The sequence below is a fragment of the Leptonotus elevatus genome, chromosome 5 (assembly GCF_054856555.1).
Source record: "Leptonotus elevatus isolate MCC_2025b chromosome 5, RoL_Lele_1.0, whole genome shotgun sequence".
NCBI classification, from domain to species: domain Eukaryota; kingdom Metazoa; phylum Chordata; class Actinopteri; order Syngnathiformes; family Syngnathidae; genus Leptonotus; species Leptonotus elevatus.
In genome coordinates, this window is record NC_141243.1 from 22,380,714 (window position 1) to 22,392,804 (window position 12,091).

General features: G+C 39.1%; 1 protein-coding gene across 4 annotated transcripts in view; it reads left to right on the plus strand.

The window, feature by feature from the left end:
• The window catches only part of cux2b (cut-like homeobox 2b), a 120,246-nt gene that overhangs the window by 75,285 nt on the left and 32,870 nt on the right, over positions 1-12,091 (plus strand). For all 4 annotated transcript variants that reach the window (XM_086076562.1, XM_086076564.1, XM_086076565.1 and 1 more), the window contains exon 4: positions 7,288-7,366. In XM_086076562.1, the coding sequence (XP_085932688.1) occupies positions 7,288-7,366 (79 nt within the window). The remainder of the gene's footprint in view (positions 1-7,287; positions 7,367-12,091) is intronic.

Sequence of the window (12,091 nt, forward strand, 5' to 3'; positions counted from 1 at the left end):
ATTGATGACTGTGTAATTACTTGTGCTCTTTCTGGGATCTTCTTTTAGAATGCAGCCATTCATGAGACCCCCTCTAAATTTGAGATCAATCTCATCCGATCTGCTCAATGCACGCTACTGTAGTATGTTCGCAGACATGGAGACGGAGATTAACGCATGGAGACTCATTTGCGGGTGGCATCCTCATAGGCTCATAATAAGTATTTCCCAGCAGCCTTGTCCCAAGGGCTTCGACACTGCCCACTTGGTAGCTGTGTGAAGAGTTATGGGGGAGTGCTAACAGGCTTTTTTTTGTCTCTCTCTCTTGCTGCTCTACCCCAGGCTTCACTCCTGCTTATAAACTCAAACTGTGGCCAAGCCCATTCCCTTGGTGGCTGTATCCTTTATCACAAAGCGGGTGAAAAACACAGAACGTGCTCTGAGCCCCAACTATGCCAGAGCTGTCTTGTGTCGCCAATATCGAGCTTTGCCAATATCGGAGGTCCTGGAGCCGCGGCTCTTTTTACAACAAGCATATGTGCGTCTGTCTGCCAGTGTGAGACCTGTGGCTTTGTGAAGCCCATGTTCTTGGCAGGCGCTGTGGATTATCGCGGAGATGACGACGACTCCCTGATCAAGCCATATTATGCACCACCTCTCGGAGTGCTTTGATGATAGCCAGGGTGGGGTGTCCATACGCATAGCAGGTGCTGATGCGTGATGCACCAAGCCTGCGTGTGATTGATGTGTCTGCTTGCTTCTCCAGGCAGGTTAATGGTGTGATTGCTGGGGTAATCTCTGTGTTCTCTTGTTAAAGGATGATGGAGGGCCTGGAGTCTAGTTGTTGCCTTCACGTCTTCTTTGGCTTTTTTTTTTTATGCGTTTGGGAATCGCAGTGTCAAGATGTTCATTCCTCACAGGGCCATCAAGCAACCTTGTCCTTAACCTGTGGATGATGGGTGAAGGCTTGTTGGGGCCATTTTGCCCAGGTGTCAAAATTAGGGATGTTCCATACTATTTTTTTCCAGACTGATTCCAGTGAGAGTACTCAACTCAACCACTAGTACATTTGATACAAACAAAACAATGACCTATATATTCATATATATAGCACATTTCCTTAAAATTGCATGAAACTAATGGCAATTTTGTAATCTTTAAATTTCTAGTTCCTGATCATAAATAAGGCCTGGTATCGACTTGATATTAATACCTGATATCTGTACTTGCCCATCCCTAGTCAAAAAGTCTCTGAAGCATTAATAAATGTGTGTGTGTGTGTGTGTGTGTGTGTGTGTATGTGTATATATATATATATATATAGTATTTGGCCTGAATACTGTATTACTTAACTCATTCACTCCCAGCCATTTTCACTGAAGCAACCCCCTCCGCTCCCCGCTGTTTTACTGGATTGTATCTGATTTTGCAAGGCCCACAGAATATTGTGTTATATTGCTATAAAAAAATGGAACCTACTAAAAGAAAGATTAGTCTCTTCTTTTATAAGAAAATAGGATATTTTTGCAGCAATTAACATTAGAATATAGCTAAGTTTCATCATTATTCAAATTCTTCTTGAAAATACTGTCTGTCAAAAGGAGCTTGTTGCAACATGGCCCTGGCTCTTATACTCTGCTGCCACCTGCTGGCCGTTTTTTTGTAATAACTACCATTGCTTTAACCGTCCTCTTCAGGTCAAAGGCTGCATCAAAACCTTCTGTATGCTCTAGCATTGAAAATAAAAAACATATAAATATGTTTTTGGGACCATGGCAATATTTAAAATAGAACGTTTTTATACGTGTTGGGGGAGAAAATGAGTTGATCTGACATGACACAAGCCATAGTGAAGGAATTTTCAGACTACACATCCCAGATCTTGATAATTAAATCCATTTGAAAAAATGCATTGATTACATGTAATTATTTGAGTAACAATGAGAAATAATGTAACAACAATCAGTAAACACCCAAACAATTCATCCACTGAAGACTACATTCATATTAAAATTCAAAGTGCATGGTAGACTTACCAAAACAATCTATAAGATGGCTCAGTCGTGTATACGGTCTCCAGGTCAATCTGTCAGGCTCTGGTAGTTTCCTTTGCAAAATTAAGTGTCCGAGCACCTTCTGTGGGCTGCAAATACCTCCTTAAGATACTACTAGTGGCACTGGGTAAAAAAAAAGAAAAATAGTTACTGAGTAAAACTAGCCAGTTATCAGCCAGAAGGGATAAGATGAGAGAAAACAACAAAATCATCATCATCTTGTTGAGCTTGTTGCTTCTACTTTCCACTTGTTGTCTGCCTCATTTGCACAACAAATTAATTCACACTCATTATTGCTTTTTAACTGGACAGTTTGATATCCTGGATGTGTGAATAGCTTGAAGTTACATTCTGATAATTATGTGCTCCTTGGGGGGTGGGGGGGTGGGGGGGGGCACTGTATATCATACAAAACGCCGTACAATTTTTTAATATTTGAGGAGAAACCAGCCACACCAACACTTTGTGTGAAAGGGATCAGTTGGTGGAGTCGATTTAAATGGAGGTAAAGCCAAGAGAAACAACAACACAATGTTGAAGGGAGTTGGTTGAGACTACAGACTATTGCATCTGCGTATTGATTGGGCGCCAGCCTTTTACATTTTCCATGAACTCCTTTGAGCTGCTCCTAGTGGCAGTGATGGGGAGGAGTGAGTTGCTTGGTCTTTATGATATTTCTTTAAACATGATGCAGTCGTTATGCCTCCCCAGGGAAGACGGCAGACATTTCCAGTAAATCAAAGGCTCCACATGCCTGTTTTTTCCCCACACACCTTATTTATGACCCCACTAAACAGTCTCAATACACCACCATCACCATAACATCTTCAGACATTGGGAAATTATTATTTTTCAATTGTGATCATACCATTGAGGTGTGTAAGGGCTGTAATAAACAGTCAGAAATGGCAACTGCTATATACAGGTGGAGAGCAATTTGAATTGAAGATATTGAGAAGTACCTTCTGCTTTCCTTTTAACTTGGTACAAACCCAATTCCCAAAAAGTTGGGACACTATACAAATTGTGAATGAAAACTGAATGCAATTATGTGGAAGTGCCAAATTTCAATATTTTGTTCAGAATACGACATGGATGACAGGTCAAAAGTTTAAACTAAGAAAATGTATAATTTTAAGGAAAAAATATGTTGATTGTAAATTTGATGGTGCCAAAAAATGTAAAAATAAAATAAAAATACATAAAAATTTGGGATAGGTAGCAATAAGAGGCTGGAAAAGTCAATTGCACTTTTTTGCAAAAAAAAACAGCTGTAAGACCAGTTACCACTAATGAGGTCCATTGGCAACTTGATTGGAGTATAAAAAGAGCTTCTCGGAGTGGCAGTGTCTCTCAGAAGCGAAGATGGGTAGAGAATCACCAATTCCTCCAATGTTGTGCAGAAAGATAGTGGAGAAATATCAAAAAGGTGTTTACCAGTGAAAATTTGCAAAAAGGTTGATGTAATCATCATCTACAGTGCATAACATCATCCAAAGATTCTGAGAATCTGGAACAATCTGTGTGTAAGGGTCAAGGCCGAATTTTCTTCTTCGGGCCCTTAAATGGGACTGCACCGCAAACAGGAATGCTTACTGTAAGGGAAATAAAAAAAAAAAGGGCTCAGCAATACTTCCAGAAAACATTGTGGGTGAACACAATCCACCGTGCCAGCCGCCGTTGCCAGATGAAACTCCACAGTACAAAGAAGAAGCAGATCAAGAAGCGCAGGCGTTTCTCTGGGCCAGGGCTCATTTAAAATGGAGTGTGGCCAAGTAGAAACCTGTTTTGTGGTCAGACGAATCACGATTCCAAGTTCTTTGTGGAAAACTGGGGCGCTATATCATACTGACTAAAGAGGACAAGGACAACCCAAGTTGTTATCAGCACTCACTTTATAAGCCTGCATCTGTGATGGTATAGGCTTGCATGAGTGCGTGTGGCATGGGCAGCTTCCACATCTGGAAAGGCATCGTCAATGCACAAAGGTATATTCAGATTGGAGAACAACATATGCTCCCATCGAGGCATCATCACTTTCAAAGAAGATCTTGCATTTCTCAACACGATAATGCCAGACCACATGCAGCACCAATTACAACATCATGGCTGCTAGGAAAATAATCCGTCCGAGTATTGAAATGGCCAGCCTGCAGTCCACTTCTTTCACTTCTAGAGCACATTTGGCGCCTCATAAAGGGGAAGGTGCAACAAAGAAAGCCCAAGACAGTTGAACAGTTAGAGAGACGCGTGTTGGACAAGAATGGGACAGCATTCCTATTTCTAAACTTGAGACGTTTGCAGACTGTTGTAAGAAGAAGAGGGGATGCATCACAGTGGTGAAAATTTACTTTTTGGAGATTTGTTGACACCATGGAATTTAAAATCAACATAGTTTTCCCTTTAAATTAGAAATGTTCTCAACTTTTGACCTGTTCTCTATGTTCTATTCTGAATAAAAAATAAAAATTTGGCACTTCCCCATAATTGCATTCAGTTTATTCACAATTTGTATAGTGTCCCAACTTTTTGGGGAATTGGGTTTGTAAACAGTTCATATAGGTCTGAGCTGGTGCTAGACTCAAATGTAACCCACATTATTCGCGACTCGAGTGGAGGTGCGCTTTCCGCGGAGCCAGGTGGCAACTAATTAACTTTTTTTGTCCCTCCTAATGAATTGCTAATTGGTTTGCGTCACCCACCGAGCTGAGGATAGCAGGTGCTGCTGTTGACGATGGTCACTGTCACTCGCGAGCGGTCTTGCGCAGGCCTTGGATGACAACGACCAGGTCAAATATCACCTCACATAGTGTATCTTAGCAGAATAAATGCTGAGGAAAATGATTAAGTTGATTAAAACATACAGAATACAGTAGAAAAACACTAATCCCCCATTCATCATATGAGTTGTATACTCAATGCATCGGTCATATAGAGAAATTAAAAAAAACACTTTTACCCCTCCCACTAATTTTTAACATACTTCAACTTATTGAAACCCACTTTCTAAACACAAATAAGTCGGAATATAGAAATGACTCTACATATTGTAGTGTCTATTATGCCACTGTGCCTCAGGGGATAAATAGTTTTCAGAATCTGAATACATGCATGTGCCTTTTATCGTCATGTGTGTACGTGTCACGCGGTTCTCCTCGTAAGACACAAATCACAAATGCTCGCTTCAAGCTGTTTATTTGTCACTCGCTGTTGAAGTTTACTGTAAAACTGACATACAAAACAAAAGGGAATTCAACACTATATATGGTATACTGTATATCTGTATATGAATGCTACTAGTAATGGGATAAATAAAAGGTGTCATAGTTAGCATTGAAATACCTCTCTCACATGCTGTATTATATTGAAACTCAGTTAAACACATTGCATGCCTATCGATGAGGTCATTAAAAGCCTAGCAGCTTTGCCAGCTTGATTGCCTTGTGTACTGCCGATTGCCGAATGAAACATTTCGTCAAGAGTTTGTAGCTGCGGACCTTTTCTGGTCACAACTTTTTCCAACAGACATTCCAGTTTCCTTCGTCATCTCGTTCGTTGCCTTTTGGACATGTTGGAGGTGCGTTGCAAATGTGTACTCACACCAGTAACTTTTTGTGTCAAGTTTTCATTGGAATCTGTTGCCTTGATGAGGTAGATATTTTGTATCGAAACATCTGTGATGTAGCAGGATTGCAATCGGTGAACTAGTCTGAGATGTAGTGGGGGATTCTGTAATCCAAATAGTTTGCGGGTCCTACAGTCGGCATCATAAAACATAAATGAACTGCAAAGACAATGTAATTTTTTTTCATGGTCAAACAGATGTAAAAATTTCATTTGTATGGGTTTTTGTAGGGTGATTAAAAATGTTAATCGTAATTAATTGCATGATTTCAATAGTTAACTCATGATTAATCGCAAATTTTACATCTGTTCTAAATTTACAATTTTAGTCATTGATAGTTATTTCATAATAATTTATAAAAGTGAGATAAAATTAAAAAGATGTCCTGTACTGTAAAAAACGAGTGTTATTGATTTTTGTTGAGGTAATTTTTCTGTCACTAGATGGCATAATTACATTTGTAAGACGTTAGTGACAGCTCAGTGCATTTTTCTTTTCATATTAAGAGCTACCTAATATTTAACATGAAGTAACTTGTGAAATTCTGCACATTTTAATTTAATTTTTAGTGCTGTCAAAGTTAAAGCATTAACTAATTAATTAATCACAAATAATTATCGCATTAATCATGTATTAACGCATATTAATTGCACTATTAATTCTGATCACAGATTATCCTTTAGCTCGACGTTAGGTTAAAGGTAGCACAGGTTGTGTTTGAGCAATAAACATAGCTACATGCATTAAAGTTAAACATTTTAATAAATGTTTGCGTATGCAATCCAGAATATTTGTTCATGTCAAACTACTGGGGTCTTTTTTTTTCCATTTTAAATTATGCAAGTAATTAACTGATTAGAAAAACAGGAGGATGAGGGCGTGCAGTGGATCAAAAAATGTTGAAGATGTCTTCATAATTCATTAATTTACATTTAACAGGTGCTCTTCAAATTTGGCGGGCAAAAAATGTTGATTAAAAAGCCTTTTTAATTAAGTGATTAATTGTGATTAATCAAACATGTAATCATTTGACAGCTCTAATTATTATTAAACTTATTACTGCAAAATTTTGATGTGGGCGTGTCTGCTACGTTGCAACTGGAATTCCCCCAGTACAGGCTTACCAAGTAGGGGGGCGGTCATTAATGGTACGGTAAAAAAAAAATAGTGGTGGTAAAGGAACTTCAACGCAAAATTAACGCACTAGTTTGACAACCTTATACTCATTTGTGAACATTAAACTAGTATAACATTTTCTAAAGCACTGTTGTCAACTTGTCACTGACACAGAACAAACATGCGTGAAACATATTTACATTACTCGCGTAACGCCATGAAAGGATTCCTCCAAACTAAGCACACCCAGAATCTTCTACGTGACGAAAGTTCTTTGCGACTCGAGTGGTATATTTTTCACATCATTTTGGTTGCAATTTGATTTGTATGTTTTGGGCATTGACGTTTGTTACACTGCATAAAGATGAATGTTTTATAGAAACTGCTCTGCACAATATTGCACTTCTCTTGGCGAAAGTATTTAAAGTCCATACGTGCTTGTTTATCATGCGCCGCCAATGTACACATTATATCCACCAATACTTACCTTAATGGCATTTTTTTCCCCTGCAGGTGGTCGCTCTGAACAAGCGGAGTAAAGAGGCTGAGTCTGCATTCCTAGGAATCTACAAACAGCTTATTGAGGCCCCAGGTGAGTCCCCCACCAAGACTGTAGATGTTTATCTTCCCAAACAATACCAGCAGAAACAGTAGTACCACATTGAAATGGTTCACTTCTGCAAATATTTTTTCTTCTATTGAGATCAATTAATTCCCCATCTGTTATCCCCAATGTGGCAAGCTGTCCACTATGGTTACACGTCATATCAACAAATCCAAAAATATTGCTCTTAAGCTTGCACATTGATATGAGATGCATAAAGCCGCGCACCCTGTGGCTTCTATCTATTTTTTAGAAGTCCGTGATCTGAGTGGTTTCCAAAGCTCTGCGTGAGGCCACATCAAAACCCAGCCTAGGTCCTTGAGACTGCTTAACATGGCTGAGGAGCGAACACATCCTTGAGGAGCTTGGCTGTTGATTGTAGAGGGCCAATTAAAATCCCCACTGAAGTCTGGCTTCATGTGGAACGCGGGCCTGATGAGGCCAATTGGGGAAAAACAAGAGGGACGAAGGCGAAACACTTGTTGTTGCGTTTCTCAACAATTTCAGTGCCCACCCATCCATATGTAGACCATCGCTGTGTTGCAGCAGACTGCGGCAAAACATGGCCCAATCTCATTCCAGATCAGAGACACACTTGTGGCAGGAGTAGAGAAAGCTGTTCACTAATTCAATGAATGCAAGATAAAAGTCTGCGACAGAGAAATAGCAAAAGCAGCAGCTGACTTTTAAAGGTCTCCTTTTGCCTTGAAGCCACCTACTTGATATTGTCGCTCTTTGTCTCTCTCTGTTTCTGTCTCTACTTGGTATTGTCACACAAATTCATTCACAAGCCATATGCTTAACATAGTGGGTGGGTTTTTTTGAATGTAAAAAAAATAATAATAATTTAGCATTTTTATCTACAGTATATGATTATGAAAGTCAAACCTCAGAATTTGATATAGGAACATATTTTACAAAGTAACCTAATAAAAGCTAGTAGACATGGTTAATTTGGGATAACACTAGCGATGCACCAAAATGAAAATGGTTGACCGAAACCGAAAACCGAAACTGAAAAATGCGGAAACCGAAAAGCAGAAAAAAAATAATGCAAACTTTTACTATCATTGCATTTATTATAATTTTAAAAAAATAGAATAAAATTATAAAATATTTATTTTGCAGTGGCATTTTAACAAAGAAAAATATAAATTTAAATGTGCCCACACCGCAGACATGTTGGCTAATGGTACATTAAACACCAAACGAGGGTTGACCATTTTCTGGTGGTGCGATTGCACCTTATAGTCAATGTAGTTCGCCCAGGCGGGGACGGATGCGTGCGGCGGGACAAGGTGCGGCGCACTTAAAATCCGCACATTCACATATTCGTTGGAAAAATAAATAAATACATTTGTTTGCACCAGCTAATAGGATTCGAGAATGGACTGCAAAGTCGCACCCAGCGTCCTGTACAGGTCTGTTGCCACCCGGAGATAGCAGTAAGTGTTTCCGTGTTTAAAACTGTTGATAGCAATAGTGCTAGCATTAGCTAAAGTATTTAGCACGGGCACAGGGATGCCGGTGGAAAAAGTGGAAGCGTTCGAGGGGCTCTAATATAAAAAAAATAATTAAAAAGGGAAGGGAAGGTTCTGCGGGAGAAAGAGTGGCTCACCTGTACTGCAGTACACGGCCGGTGCAAACTCACACGGTGAAAAGCCAGCGAGAAGCGAGGCGGACACTCACCCCCGCGTTCAAACAGACGCTTGCTTGCAGCGGTTTTTTGCTTGCGTCACCACAACCTATTTCTTTCATATTCTTTCGGCTTTAATTTTATTTCGGCCGAATATTCGGTGCATCACTAGATAACACATATTGTAAAAACAAATCCGATTGAGAGCAGATACAAACTGTGCTATGTTAAAATAGTTACTCAAGAGGGTTATCATCAATCAGTATGTGGAAATAAAATTTAAAAAAATTGCACTTTTCAACTAATTAATTTTAACAGAAAATCTTACTAATATATTCTCCTCTATCAAAATCAAAGCAGTGATAAATTTGCCATTGATTGCCCTCTTTTAGCATCATCATTCACACTCGCAACAAGGTTTCGCAGTTTAGTGCCGCCCATCTGTCTGGCATACTTGCTTGTGATTGGTGAATTAGTGGGAGCTTGCCTGGAATGTCACAAAATGGCCCCTTCATACCAATATGGCTGACTTCCTGTTAAATTTCTTTCTTGGGTCCTTGAGACTTTTTTTCATGCCAAGTAGGCCCAATTTTGCGTCGATCAGTCAAACAGGAGAAGAGAACACTTATGAACATTAAAATAAGTCAAGATTGCAACATTATTTTACTGTTAATTTATCAATTCAATCAAGTTTCATAGCACCAATTACTGTATTTTTTTGACTGTCATTCCAGATTATGTCATACCAGTCAAAAAAAAATGCATCATGAAGAAGAAAAATAACATACTGTACACATTTATAATATATACCGTTTTTTGGGGAATATTTTACAAAAATCATGATCAAGAAAAGTAGAGCTCTGAATCACCCTCCAAATCCCCATTCCCCTTTTTTTTTTCTTTTTTTTTTTCTTAAGTAAGGAAAAACAAAAAACAAATCCCCATTCCCTAATCCCTAATCATGGGTGCGTTTGGAAATACGCTCCAAGCGCGCACCGCTTCATCACTCAGACCATCCAAAAAAGAAGTGCCGGATCTCTCAGTTCGTCAGGCAATAGTACAAGAACAGGAAACAGTTCAGGCACGATCTACTGATTGCTTTATAACATACGCTGCGTTGGGATATGAATGGGCGGGGAGCGCTGTCTGCCTCCTCGAATACACACACCTTCAGAAGCGGCGTCAGGGCGTCAGTGAATTCCTGAACATTCTGATGGCAGCAAATGAGTTGCGGTTGGACAAAACTTCCGCTTCTAATGACAGAAATGTTGGTTTTAGGAGGTACACAGATTTACTGCATTTAAATGATATCAGTTAATTGCACGCCTTTTGTTGCTCGTGTTACACACTTTGCACGTCATCATATTGATCTGTAAGACAACACAAATATTTAAGCAACCATCATCACTTGTGAGCAGGCTGTTACTTCTTGATTTCAAGTCTGTGTGCATGTTTGATGCTGCTCATCCCGTTCAGGGACACGGAAACGCTTGAAGCCTTGCCCAGTTGATTTCGCCATGGACTGATCGCTCGTCAATCACAGGGCACAGCATGACAAACACACAGTAAAAAAAAAAAAACTAGATGGCCAATCAGATGTCAGAGCATTTTCTTTCTGCAGGGAGCTCTTCCTGTTTTTGCAGCTTGTGGCATCGCCTACATTATTCTGTGCCGGTTTGTCACTGTACATCTTGCTGCAGGTATCCAAGGTCACAACTCCCATCCTACTTGAGAATGGATGGCTCCTCCAGGTTTACTGCAGGGCAGTCATTTGGCTATGGCCTCGCTTCATTTCTCCACGCTTCTCAAAAACAACAGAGTGATCCCTTTCTCTTGCCCCAACCCCGTACAGTTCGTGTATTTCTGATTCTTTCACAGATGTAATCATTCATTACACGACATGCTCGTTAATCTTAATGCAGTTATTACTATTCATTGATGGGTGTGTTTTTTTTCTCTCGCTTTCTTATTATTTCATTTGACAGTGTCTCTCCCATAGAGCGCATTTGCCCGTGTGATGTTGGTCCAATCAGAGCAGGTCACAGTTAATGAACAACATGTAGGTGGGGCACGACATGCGTTCAATATGTGACCTGTTGCACGCGGCTATCATTAACATCTGGTCACATAGTAGTTATCCACTCAGTCTTTGAAGAATGACCCCGTACATTTGTCCAGCGCAAGCGTGCCAAAATTCAATACATACATAAATAAATATAAATACATAAAAACGGATATAAACATATAATTCAATAATTAAATACAAAATATAAATGGAAATAAAAATGACAAATGTATATACAGTACAGGCCGAAAGTTTGGACAAACTTTCTTATTCAATGCTATTCTTCATCGTTGAATGAAAAGGAGCAGAAAGGCAGTTTACAACGGCAGAGTCCAACCCAAGACACGCCCCCTCATTTGAATAACATTTCATGACGCATTTCATGCTGACAGCGTATGCAGCATGAAATAAATATGAGAGCAGAGCGTTTTTATTCATCGATTGACATTTAAATCTATTTATATATTGTATTTATTTCCACATTTATTTGTATGCAGTATTTATTTGTATTTTATGAATCTCTTTTTTTTTCTATGTGTATATGTGTATATATGTATGTATATATATGTATATAATTTTTCTATTTCTTTTTACATTTTGTATTTAATTATTTAACCGTATTTTTATATCCGTTTTTTTATTTTCACTTTTATTCATTCATTTCTTTATTTTATTTAGGCATTTTTGGTCCTCCATAGCGTGGTACTGATATGCTTTGGAAATAACGCTGCAGTTCAGTCACACCTTGAATGAGGCAGTAAATGCAAAGCAAGAAATCAACTCCTCTTGAAATGAAAACTTCTTGAAGGAAGTTATTGAGTGGTGTTTTTTGTTCTCTTCTTCCTGCCTTTTATGAGGCCCCTAAGCTGAGATGTCAATCCACCGAAGTGTTTCATTAGTGTGCTCTATTTTGATTTGCCTGTGACATCTTCTCAAGCGGCGCACACTAAGCCAGTCTTAGTCTTGAAAGGGGCCTGTTAACAGTGTTTCCCAAACAATGTTTATATCACCC